Source organism: Protomyctophum bolini (assembly GCF_963924005.1).
Source record: "Protomyctophum bolini genome assembly, chromosome: 15".
NCBI lineage: Eukaryota > Metazoa > Chordata > Actinopteri > Myctophiformes > Myctophidae > Protomyctophum > Protomyctophum bolini.
In genome coordinates, this window is record NC_137876.1 from 22647480 (window position 1) to 22661217 (window position 13738).

Genomic DNA, 13738 nt, shown 5'->3' on the forward strand with positions numbered 1-13738 from the left:
GTTCTTCTAATCTGAGTTCAGACTTGTATTTATTTTCTATTGTTAGTTTAATTATAGCTATACAGACCGTCATATTCACCATGGTGTATGTGAAGTAACTGATGTACTCAAGTATTTTTTTTTAATACATTTTACACAATGATCATTTTGTGAAATGGGACATTCTGCATAATGACTACTTGTACTTTAGCTACTTTATGTCCATGCCAATACTTTTGTACTATAAGTACTGTACTTGTAACTATTTTTTTCCCACCACTTGATATTCACTGTACGCATGCAGCTATCTGTTCCTCTGACTGTACGTATTATCAGTTCCTCTGACCTGGCCTTATCAGTTTGTCATTAATCACACAAGCGCAAAGCACCCTATAACTGGAATTCGACATCTTTTGTTTCACTTGATCCTGGTATTTCCATGGAAACTGTGTGTGTGTGTGTGTGTGTGTGTGTGTGTGTGTGTGTGTGTATGTGTGTGTGCTTAAAATAGACTAGTCAACATATGATGGCAACATTAAACCTCCCAGGGAGTCTCAGCTGACTACACTCTCTAATCTCAATCTATTTTTATATGGGAAGGTCAATTATAAAGATATACTGTGCGTCCTCCATCCATATGGTATGGAGGAGAGGAGAGGTTACCATGTACTTGCGTGCTAAAAGTTGTGCTATTTTCCCCACATGTTGACTTCTGCCCAGTAACAGACTTCTAATTTTAATGTGTGCCTCTTGTGTCACTGAAATTCGCCTCACAGAAGGTCCTGGGTTCGATTCCCGCTGGCGATGCTGTGGGTGCTGGCGACGTGTTCTCTCCTCCGCGTCATCAATGCCCATACCCGAGGCGGGTTTGTCAAAAGTGCCTTTCTGTGTGGAGTTTGCATGTTCTCCCCGTGTCCCCTAGGGTAGGTATACCCTCACAAAAAACATTCAGTAATCCTGGTCTCTAAACTGCCTCCCCCTGGCCAGCCGGGGCGCCTGATGGAGGGGAAAGGAAGTGGTTGGGGAATAACGTGTTCCTTCCACGCGTTACATCCAACCAGGGAAACCCCCCCCTGGCAGCTGTAAAGGAGCAACTTGGGCACTCAGACATGAAGGAAGCATGAGTTCAAGTCTGTTGCTCTCCCTCCCCAGGTTGCAGAGGGTGTGTAGAGCCCAGGATCACATTAGATAATTGACACAGGGGTGAAAATGGGTTACAAAATCGTGAGATACAAATTATAATAATAAAAGAAAGAACCCAATATATAGAATACATATTACATTATTTCTTCTGTCCAAAAAGGATTGGATAGACAATATTCCCAGGGCAAGCTGGGGCAATTGACATACAGCCTACCAATTCAGGACAGCCAATAATGTACACATTATTGGCACAATTCATTGCATACTAACACATTTGCATTTCAATTAATTCAAATTCAAAACTAAAAAGAAAAAACTAAAACAAAGTTAGTAGTTTTGGAGATCTTATCTCTTCTACAGAACAGATGGAGAGCGTGTGACATTTCATACTAAAAGGTGTGTAAAGGAATGCTGCCTTTCCAGCTGCTGTCTGTGCAGTCCAGATTGTGATGTGTGTAAACTGTAAAGTCTACTGTAGGGGTTAAGGGTAATGCCGAGAGAGAGAGAGAGAGAGAGAGAGATGGGGCATGGGGGGTGTGGTTTACATCCCAAACTGCCTCACTGTATCAAACTGTACGAATCAAAACACGACCAGTGAGTCCATGCAGGAGGATCCTGCCAGACCTTCCTGGACTATGGTTTCTTATGAGAGGAGATTGGAGATCAAAGCGTCGCTGATCTGATGCGCTGGAGAGGAGACTCCTTCCTTGATATAAGGACTGCTGCTTCGTTCTATGGCATGGAGCGACCTGCCTGCTGTGACCATTTAGCCTACTGACGTGCAGGAATTAATTTGGATTTTTTCAAACCTTGTGAATACTGTAACCCATTTGGATGGAGCGGATGGATGGCAATATCGTTGTATGAAATGAACAAATGGAATGATTCGGGTGGATTCTCGTTCAAAGAATTTAAAGCAGAGCATATCTTACATAACAACAACAAGGCTTTGTGGAAGCGGTGGATTTATCACAGCAAAACGTAAGTAGGCTAGGTTAGAATATTATAGTATGTGTGTGTGCTTTCTAGTACTGAAATCATACAGTAGGCTAGTTTGTAAGGAATTATTGTAGGCTATGTCCTTTGAATTATTTGATTTAATGAATGTATGTATACCGGTAGCTATACTTCTATACGATATGGAATGTAAAAATGCAGCAGCGTTTTTTATTTTATTATGGACACTGCAAAGCCATTCGTCCTCACCCCATATTAGAAATTAATGCATCCATCAGTAGAGCGCATGCACGCTACACCCACACTGCATGGGCTAGGCTACTGGGCATGCGTCCCTCCTTGGGTCGCGAATTGCTACAAATAATGAATAAGCATGGTGATTTTGACTGATGCAGTATAGGTTGTGCAATAACAGTGAAAAGAGAAGCCGTTTCTTTATGGTTGCCTCTGTCTTGACACCAACAATTAGTTACAGTTGGACAGGACTGTACATTAAATTCTACCTGTTTTAATACAAAAATGTCTGACATTTTAGTAAACAGACAGTATAGGCTGCCTAAATGTAAGTACCGGTATTTCTGCCTCAAATTGTCAGGCTGTTTGACTTTCATTCCAGGAGAAATTGCGCCCCCGAGGGTTTAAAAGGGTTCATGACAACTTTTAAATATTCTACTTATACTATAGGCTACCTGCAGTGCTTTAAAAACTCCTGGCAGCCAATTGTTTAGGGCAGTGGTACACAAACCTTTTTGTGTCAAGGACCCCCAAAAATTATAAAAACTAGTTTTGCCGCGGACCCCCATCTGAAATTATGTTGAGCCAGAGACCCCCAGAAAAAAATGCAGTTATTAAACAATATAGGCTGCCTATGTCACAATATTTTTAGCAATTTTTCGAAAATGTATTAAAAAATAGCAGATGTACAAGCTCACAGCGCAACAAAGAGTGACTATTTGATAGCTTGTAGATCTACTATTTTTTCATAGCCAATGTATACATGGATAAAGTGGTTAAATGATTGCGATGCTGTATTAACACATTTCGACCCCCTGAAACACCTCTAAAGAGGTCCCCGGACCGCACTTTGAGAACCACTGCATGCCATATAAGGATCTAATGCCTCACAGCGAGTCCCACAGGTTCGATTCCCCCGGCCATTTGCTGCATGTCACTCCCCTATGAAAGTCCCCCCAAAATAACTGTCAAATCCTCTCCTTGTCGTCTTTCCCAGGTGAACGACATACAATAAAAGCTGTGGGGGATTGCTTTGATATTCTCCGCCACCATCATGACCACTGGGGATTCCCGTCGTCGTCAGCAGTGAACAACGCGAGATGGACACCGGCCAGAGGAGGACCGTGGAGGCTGAGGTCATCCTTCATGCCGTGAACTCTGAACTCGGCACCACGGCCGAGGGAGAGGTGAGGCTGTGCCCGGGCCTGCTGAAGAACAATGGGAACGCTCCGTGCATGGGGGGTTTCCTACAGCACGACGACGACGATGATTTTAGTCTGCCTAAAACCTTTGAGAAGGAGTACCTGTTGGACGGTAGTTTGACGTCGAACCACAATTTTGACCACCAGAAGGGCAATGGATTGTACATCTCAAAGACCACTCGCATCTCGAATGACATTTCTGTTCACGCCGACTCCTCTGTGAACACGCCGCCTAACGCCGCCACGGCCCAGAACGGCACGAGAGCTAAAAATGGCATCAGTGAAAACTCGAACCGAGCCAAAGAGGAAGTAGATGATGGTGGTGGTTTGTCTGTCCCAGGAAACGTCACTTCGTCCTTCGCCGTGCCTGACACTCATTGTGTCCCCGCTGGCCCACAGCCAACCATCGAACAGCTGGCTCTATCTCTGTCTCATAGCTCCCAGGCGGCTGATCCGCCTCAATGTGAGCCTCTGTGTGCGGGCTCGGGGCTGAATCGGTGCGTTGGAAACGGGGACAGCGGGCAGAGGGCTGAGAGGACACCGTCTACTAAGGAGCCTGATCTGATCATTGAAGTTAGCGGTCAGAAGATCAGCGCTCACAAGTCTGTGTTGGCGGAGAAGAGTGATTACTTCAAGGCGCGTCTGTCGAGGGACATCCTGAAAGTCAAAGGAGTCAATTACAAGACTATGTCCATATTGGTAGATTATGTTTACACTTCCCAGATGAATGTGCGTAAGGACAATGTGGTAGATGTCATCACCGGAGCCAAGGTCCTCCAGATACCCTGCGCCGTTCAAGCAGCTATGGACTCCATGTCACAACAAATCACTGCAGACAACTGCTACGAGATCCTGACCATCGCCAAGAAGCAGAGACTCAACGAACTGAAGGAGACGGCCTACCGCTTCATGAGCAACAACTTTCTCCAGATATTGAAGGACCCCTCTGTGTACGGACGTCTGACCGGATCGGAGAGGGACCTGGTCCTGAAGAAGAGAACGGAAGGCAAGATGACTCTGATGGTGGCAGAGATCAACGACGTGTTCGACCGCGTTGGGAGCAGGCCGGCGAGCCGCTGCAACAGCCGACCGCAGAGCCCCTTGTCGGTGGTGTCGTTCGACGACAACCACATGATTTACTACTTCAGCGAAGCAGCCAATGACTGGAGGCCTCTGACCATGATGCCGGAGGACATTAACACTAAAGGGTGTGGGATCTGTACCATGTATAACTACCTGTTTGTGGCAGGCGGGATCAAAGGGTACGGAGAGAAGGGGAAGGTGTCCGATAAGGTATTCTGTTACAACCCTGTCACCAACAACTGGACGGAGGTCCGACCTCTGATGCAGGCCCGCTCGCAGCTCAAGCTGGTGTCCATGGACGGGTACCTGTACGCCATCGGAGGGGAATGCCTGTTTACGGTGGAGAAGTACGACCCGCGCATGGACCGCTGGACCGCGGTGGCGGCCTTGCCCAAGGGGGCGTTCGCGGTGGCCCACGAGGCCACCACCTGTAACGGGGAGCTCTACATATCTGGGGGATCTCTCTTCTATCGTCTCCTCAAATACGACCCCAAGAGGGACGAGTGGCAGGAGTGTCCGTACAACAACAGTAGGAAGAAATCCACTGACATGGTGGCCTTCAAGAGCTTCATCTACCGCTTCGACGTCAACCGCGAGCAGGGGATCAACGTGTTCAAATACAACACCATAGTGAAGATGTGGCATGACGTCGCGTCTCAGAGGCTCGGAAGTCATTTGCCATTTCGGAGCGCTGTCATTGGGAACTGCATCTACTGTGTGAACAAGACCCAGACGCTTCAGTTCATAGTGCAGGAGGAGAATGCTTTCTTTGTCGAGGAGCCACTCCGAGCGCCTCTGGAGGCTAAAGGGGTTTTGTTTCCCTTCGTTCTCAGTTTGCCTGAAAAGCCTGACAAGGTGATTTAGAATGATTTACATCTCATGGCTAAACTGAAATGATGTGCTCATTTTGATGTCAGCTTTGTGTGTCATTGTGTCCCTTTAACCTGCTCAAAATGGAATGTGTGCATTTGCATGGCAGAGTCATGTGTCAAGTCGACAGGGAAAGCCTTAAAAGACAACTTTTTTTTCTTCGTTGAATGGATGCAACAATTTTACAGTACTGTAGGTTATTTTGTGTATTTCCTGTTTCCTGTTGTTTGGTGCACTTTTGTAATTGAAGTTAGTATAGCTATTGTTTAGGATGTTTTTCGACTAGTTAGCTGATGGCATAACAAAGGAGATCCAAGGCACTCTGTTGCAGTTAAGTTTAAAAAGCGTTTTCTTTTAATGGCAACACAGTTAAAAAAAACCTAGTTAGCTGATGGCTTTGGTAACAACATCTAATACATTTATGGATAGTTTGAAATTCTAAATCAATAAGGAGGCTTTAAAAGGGCTCTTCTATGCAAATGAATCAAGCCAAGATGTGCAGTTCTGTTACAGGGCTGTTACAATAATTCCACAATGATTCTGTGTAAAAAAAGAGCACAATGTTTCTCTATGAAGCAAACATCATATTATGAAAGCAAAGGTTGGAAACTTGGAAAGTAAAACATGAAACAGTTTTTCTATATTGTCTGAGACCAAATATTTGATGGAACTATAAGACTGTGCATTTATTTTTAGATTCATGACATTCTATTTTGGCTACAGCCTATACAAAGGAGAAACAGTTCCTACTACTTACGTTTCCCCATACTTAAATAAATACCTATTCCAGTTAAACCACAAAGCAAACTGCATGTGTCTGGCAGATCTTGTGTTTATTTTTTACATAGTTTAGTCAGAAACCCTCCAATGACCTCACCATGATCATATCAACACTAATGCAATAGTTCTATTCACAATGAGCTGCCACGGCACTTTCAGGAAAGTTTAGAATAGTAGACACAGTTCAGAATTAATTGCACAATGGCACTTCGGTACGATTATGTTCATTTCCAGTTGTTAATGTAGATAATATTGACCTGTTATCGGGGCCTTGGGTAAAATCAGTCATAATTTGATTTTATGACCTGCACATGTACATAATATACTACTTCCACTAAACGGAAACAGAACACATCATTACATTTTGTAGTATATTGCCCTAAGGACCACTGAGGGTCCCTTGACCCTACTTTGACAACCACTGGATTGCTGTCCAACTCATTAAGTCAGGGGGTTTCAACGTTTCTTTCCACAGATTCTCAAATTGACTTATGACATCATGGTCCCCCTATTTCAAATGTTTCTGGAACTCTGATATGGAAAGATGTTTTAAATTAAACGGTCTAAATCTTTTGCATGAGAAATAAGCATATATCGTCTGTCGGGGGTGGAAACCTCATTATGTCTAAAAGTGTTACTGTTCAGGATTCAAATTCAAAGATAGCAAGAGTAGCAGATCTACAAGCTCAAAATGTGTCTCTTCATGCTGCATTTCGAGCTTGTAGATCTGCTACTTTCGATGCTTTTGTGTGACGCTGTAGTATGATCAAGTGGGATATTAATGTACAAAGAAATGCAACAAGAAAAAAGAATGTTGAGATAAGAGTGTCTTGCAACAACAACAACGATATGACTGATTATATCAGACCCCACTATGGGGCCTATGGGCAGCACTGACTTCCTATACGAGAATACTCTGACAACAGTGTTTTCTATTTTATAGTGTAACTATCACTTACAGCAACACATCAGTAGGAGTTCTACTGTGCTATACAGAATGTAAGTTGATGCTGGTTTAGAAATCAAAGTGTTTGTGAAAGTCTCAGAGTGGATACAGGACAGTTGGGCACCTTTGGACATCTGGGCACCTCAATGTAAAATTGGCTATTTTGTAATGTTAAAGACTTTAAGATTTGAACAAATGGTCTTAAGAAATGTAAAGTATTCACCTTTTTCCTAGGCTGTGTGTGTTCCACTTCCTGTTGATTTCATTGGATATCATTGGTCATCTGACCAGTTTCATTGGATTTCATTGGATCAAATCGACAGGAAGTGGAACACACACAGCCTAGGAAACAGGTGAATACAACTTCTTGTTTATGGCCCCAAAAATGTTGAATTTTTGGGGCCATAATCATTTATTTTGAAAATAAATTTTGGACAAAATAGCCAATTTTATAGCGAGGTGTTCAGATGTCCAAGGTGCCCAGACTGCCCACCTATCTGTTACCCTCAGAGTGCACAACTGTGACCATTAGACACTCTGGATGTGGTTTATCATGTCGGTATTTTTGTGAAAGCTAGGCTGATTTTGGACCTGCTGCTGTTGTGATGGATGCCCGGTATCGTGATGCAACGCTAGCCAGATTGCTTTCTTTTCAAAAGGCACATGTATTAAGCAGGCTGTGGTGCCTAACAGACCTGCATTATACTGTACACACCTGATTTACACTTGGTTGCTAAAGTTGCTTCTAAGCATAAATTAAGCATAACAGTTGAATGATGTATCAGTCGAAACATAAGAAATTCAAATAAAAATATTTTGTGTTGTAGAGATATCTGGTCTTGTCTTATCGGGGGAAAATGTTTTAGAAAATGGATATATTTCTCAACCTTTTCAGGTCGAAACCCTTCCAAAATAACCATCTTTGAACTGCATGCCCCCCCCCCCCCCCCCACACACACACACACTTGGAACTGTAGGAGTTGAGGCAAAGTTTGACTTTAGGTTCAAGTAAATATTGAGAAAATATCTGAAAATATAGCAGATCTACAAGCTGAACTTGTAGATGGGCTATTTTCAAATGTTTTGCATCTTTCTTATATTATTTGACAAGGTATCATGTGGAGTTCCCCGGGGGGTCCCTGGAACATCCAGACCCCCAGGAACGTGCCCAGGGGGCCGGGCCGGTTCCGGTGAGCTGCCCCGCATCCGAAATGGTTGGGAAATGACAGAGTTACCGTGTGGGGGTCCCCAGGGGGTCCCTCTACTACTACTATAACTGTGTGGGGGTCCCTCTACTACTGCTATAACTGTGTGGGGGTCCCCAGGGGGTCCCTCTACTACTACTATAACTGTGTGGGGGTCCCTCTACTACTGCTATAACTGTGTGGGGGTCCCCAGGGGGTCCCTCTACTACTACTATAACTGTGTGGGGGTCCCTCTACTACTGCTATAACTGTGTGGGGGTCCCCAGGGGGTCCCTCTACTACTACTATAACTGTGTGCGGGTCCCTCTACTACTGCTATAACTGTGTGGGGGTCCCCAGGGGGTCCCTCTACTACTACTATATTACTATTATTACTATATTAAATTGGAAATTGCGGAAATTGGAAATTGCGGAAATTGGAAATTGCGGAAATTGGAAATTGCGGAAATTGCGGAAACCGTGGACCTGTGGATGACAAGTACAGCCACTCATCACACTGAGCTAACTGCTGGTTACTACAACACAGATTTTCTGTGCTAGTTGATGTTAGTGTGGAATGCAAAGTGTCAGTAAAGATTTGAGTATGTCGGGGTTCGAACCGGCACACTTCTACTAGGTATACTACGGATATCATTTGACTTATCCGTTGGCCCACTGAGGCACACAATCATGGGGAATTTCTGTGCTGCTTTAAAGTTGTCCTTCTGAAAGTCAGTGTGCAAAGCAAAGCATCACAGAGACACATGAATAATGTGGGATTTGAACCGTGGACCTGTGGATGACAAGTACAGCCACTCATCACACTGAGCTAACTGCTGGTTACTACAACACAGATTTTCTGTGCTAGTTGATGTTAGTGTGGAATGCAAAGTGTCAGTAAAGATTTGAGTATGTCGGGGTTCGAACCGGCACACTTCTACTAGGTATACTACGGATATCATTTGACTTATCCGTTGGCCCACTGAGGCACACAATCATGGGGAATTTCTGTGCTGCTTTAAAGTTGTCCTTCTGAAAGTCAGTGTGCAAAGCAAAGCATCACAGAGACACATGAATAATGTGGGTTTGAACCGTGGACCTGTGGATGACAAGTACAGCCACTCATCACACTGAGCTAACTGCTGGTTACTACAACACAGATTTTCTGTGCTAGTTGATGTTAGTGTGGAATGCAAAGTGTCAGTAAAGATTTGAGTATGTCAGGGTTCGAACCGGCACACTTCTACTAGGTATACTACGGATATCATTTGACTTATCCGTTGGCCCACTGAGGCACACAATCATGGGGAATTTCTGTGCTGCTTTAAAGTTGTCCTTCTGAAAGTCAGTGTGCAAAGCAAAGCATCACAGAGACACATGAATAATGTGGGATTTGAACCGTGGACCTGTGGATGACAAGTACAGCCACTCATCACACTGAGCTAACTGCTGGTTACAAAGTGTCACAAAGCAAAGCAACACGAAAAGCGATGGTAATAGTACTATTAGCCAGCTTCTGCTGACCTATATGGGGTGCGAGGCCCTGCATTGCTCAATAACCTGCTTTGATGACACTTTTGTCCTTTTGTATGTTTAAATCAAATGTCAAATTATAGTTCAAAGACACCAAGAAGATAGTCTGTGATTACAATATAAATTTAAAATGTATTACCCATTTCTTGTTTCCTGTTTTCCACTTTATTGTGATTTTAAATGATCCTTCACCTGACTGTGGACCAGCCCAGTGTCTCTGACATTAGCTCCGAGCCTCTCTCTTCACCGTCCAATGGCTGCCATCAGTCTCCGTCCACTCATCATCCGCCAGCCTACCTGCTGCCTCCTCCTCCTCCTCCTCCTCTTCCTCCCCCTATCCAGCTCATCGCCCCTGGACTTCAGCCCATCGCCCCCCCAGCTCCATGCGGCGAATCTGACGATGAGAGCGCCCCTCACTTCACATTGTTGGGATTCTTCAGTGGTGCAATTATATATACGCACGCATGTTTCATGATAAATGCTTTTATGTGATGTATTCCCATGCTTTTGTTCTTGCTTAATGTAAGTCGCTCTGGATTAAGAGCGTCTGCTAAATGCCTAAATTGTAAAATTGTAAATTGTCCCCTTGCGCGCAGGGTCCGGCCCATTCCTCTCTGTTATGTCATATGACGAGCATTTAACTTTTAATATCACAATTATTGTAGCTAATCTTTAACTGAATCTGGAAGTATTCCTTTATTAAATGATTCTTCATAGTCTGGAATTGTAACTGATCAATTTTCTTTTGTGACTTTCGCCTTTATTTTATATGGAGGGACAGTCAGTGGTGTAAACTTTATTTATATAGCACATTTGATACATAAAATGCAACTCTGTCACATTCTGTCTCTCCCTCAGTCTCCACACTGGCCTCCCATATCCCATTCCAGCACACCCAGTTCCATTTACACACCTGTCAACTACCTAATCAGCCCAGCAGTGAACACTTCTCCAATCAACCTGCTCACTATAAAACTGGACTCAGTACAAACACTCATTGTCAGTTCATAACCTGTGTCACAGATGTCCTGCCTGTTCATGTGTTGACTTTGATGTCATTCTGATTCATGCCTGATTCCTACCTGCATTCCCCTGTGTAAGATATCTCGTAATTCTTTATTAAATACTTTATTATTATACTCTAGTTTGTTGTGACTTTGCTCCTGGGTTCAACTCTGTCTGCATCCTTGACAACTAAAGTACTTCACATATTAAACTGTATTTATATAGCACATGTCATACATAAAATGCAACTCAAAGTACTTCACATGAAAATAAAATAAAAAATAACAAGCAGCGGAATGCCAGAAACAAAAAGTAGGTCAATCTACAATTAGCAAATAAAAATAGCAATACAAAACTAAAACATTAAAAATGGTAAGGAAATTTGTATTGGATAATACATTTTAAATTGATATTATTAGATATTCAACTTTATTGACATTTATAATTAAATTGGTGTCTTTACACTGTAGAATCCATTGTTGTTTGTTTCTGTTGCTTAACTCTGTTGCTTTAACTACATATAAGTGTCTATTTGTTTGTCTCTAAATGTTTTGATGAATTGAACAATGCCCTTTGTTCAATTCATGCCATACTATAGCACGCCGTTTTTCATCATTTTTGAGGATTTGAAGAAAATTCAAAATTTCAAAAAACATGGGTTATAGCCCATCGTTTTTTGAATTTTTGAAAAAAATGTTATCCTCATTTTTCATCATTTTTGAACATGGGCTATAGCCCCTACCGTACGGCATACTATAGCACGCCGTTTTTCATCATTTTTGAGGATTTGAAGAAAATTCAAAATTTCAAAAAACATGGGTTATAGCCCATCGTTTTTTGAATTTTTGAAAAAAATGTTATCCTCATTTTTCATCATTTTTGAACATGGGCTATAGCCCCTACCGTACGGCATACTATAGCACGCCGTTTTTCATCATTTTTGAGGATTTGAAGAAAATTCAAAATTTCAAAAAACATGGGTTATAGCCCATCGTTTTTTGAATTTTTGAAAAAAATGTTATCCTCATTTTTCATCATTTTTGAACATGGGCTATAGCTCCTACCGTACGGCATACTATAGCACGCCGTTTTTCATCATTTTTGAGGATTTGAAGAAAATTCAAAATTTCAAAAAACATGGGTTATAGCCCATCGTTTTTTGAATTTTTGAAAAAAATGTTATCCTCATTTTTCATCATTTTTGAACATGGGCTATAGCCCCTACCGTACGGCATACTATAGCACGCCGTTTTTCATCATTTTTGAGGATTTGAAGAAAATTCAAATTTTCAAAAAACATGGGTTATAGCCCATCGTTTTTGAATTTTTGAAAAAAATGTTATCCTCATTTTTCATCATTTTTGAACATGGGCTATAGCCCCTACCGTACGGCATACTATAGCACGCCGTTTTTCATCATTTTTGAGGATTTGAAGAAATTTCAAAATTTCAAAAAACATGGGTTATAGCCCATCGTTTTTTGAATTTTTGAAAAAAATGTTATCCTCATTTTTCATCATTTTTGAACATGGGCTATAGCCCCTACCGTACGGCATACTATAGCACGCCGTTTTTCATCATTTTTGAGGATTTGAAGAAAATTCAAAATTTCAAAAAACATGGGTTATAGCCCATTGTTTTTTGAATTTTTGAAAAAAATGTTATCCTCATTTTTCATCATTTTTGAACATGGGCTATAGCCCCTACCGTACGGCATACTATAGCACGCCGTTTTTCATCATTTTTGAGGATTTGAAGAAAATTCAAAATTTCAAAAAACATGGGTTTATAGCCCATCGTTTTTTGAATTTTTGAAAAAAATGTTATCCTCATTTTTCATCATTTTTGAACATGGGCTATAGCCCCTACCGTACGGCATACTATAGCACGCCGTTTTTCATCAATTTTGAGGATTTGAAGAAAATTCAAAATTTCAAAAAACATGGGTTATAGCCCATCGTTTTTTGAATTTTTGAAAAAAATGTTATCCTCATTTTTCATCATTTTTGAACATGGGATATAGCCCCTACCGTACGGCATACTATAGCACGCCGTTTTTCATCATTTTTGAGGATTTGAAGAAAATTCAAAATTTCAAAAAACATGGGTTATAGCCCATCGTTTTTTGATTTTTTGAAAAAAATGTTATCCTCATTTTTCATCATTTTTGAACATGGGCTATAGCCCCTACCGTACGGCATACTATAGCACGCCGTTTTTCATCATTTTTGAGGATTTGAAGAAAATTCAAAATTTAAAAAAACATGGGTTATAGCCCATCGTTTTTTGAATTTTTGAAAAAAATGTTATCCTCATTTTTCATCATTTTTGAACATGGGCTATAGCCCCTACCGTACGGCATACTATAGCACGCCGTTTTTCATCATTTTTGAGGATTTGAAGAAAATTCAAAATTTCAAAAAACATGGGTTATAGCCCATTGTTTTTTGAATTTTTGAAAAAAATGTTATCCTCATTTTTCATCATTTTTGAACATGGGCTATAGCCCCTACCGTACGGCATACTATAGCACGCCGTTTTTCATCATTTTTGAGGATTTGAAGAAAATTCAAAATTTCAAAAAACATGGTTTATAGCCCATCGTTTTTTGAATTTTTGAAAAAAATGTTATCCTCATTTTTCATCATTTTTGAACATGGGCTATAGCCCCTACCGTACGGCATACTATAGCACGCCGTTTTTCATCATTTTTGAGGATTTGAAGAAAATTCAAAATTTCAAAAAACATGGTTTATAGCCCATCGTTTTTTGAATTTTTGAAAAAAATGTTATCCTCATTTTTCATCATTTTTGAACATGGG

At 41.5% G+C, this 13738-nt stretch overlaps 1 protein-coding gene across 1 annotated transcript; it reads left to right on the forward strand.

Annotated features, from left to right (window-relative positions):
* The first annotated feature begins 1695 nt into the window (after positions 1-1695).
* kbtbd11 (kelch repeat and BTB (POZ) domain containing 11) lies at positions 1696-8022 on the forward strand. The gene is made up of 2 exons (XM_080784702.1): positions 1696-2103; positions 3311-8022. The coding sequence occupies exon 2, from the start codon at positions 3414-3416 to the stop codon at positions 5460-5462; it is 2049 nt and encodes a 682-aa protein (XP_080640828.1). The 5' UTR covers positions 1696-2103; positions 3311-3413; the 3' UTR covers positions 5463-8022.
* Positions 8023-13738: the final 5716 nt, after the last annotated feature.

Coding starts and splice junctions, on each gene's coding strand:
- kbtbd11 (XM_080784702.1), top strand. CDS start 3,414: ATGGACACCGGCCAGAGGAGGACCGTGGAGGCTGAGGTCATCCTTCAT.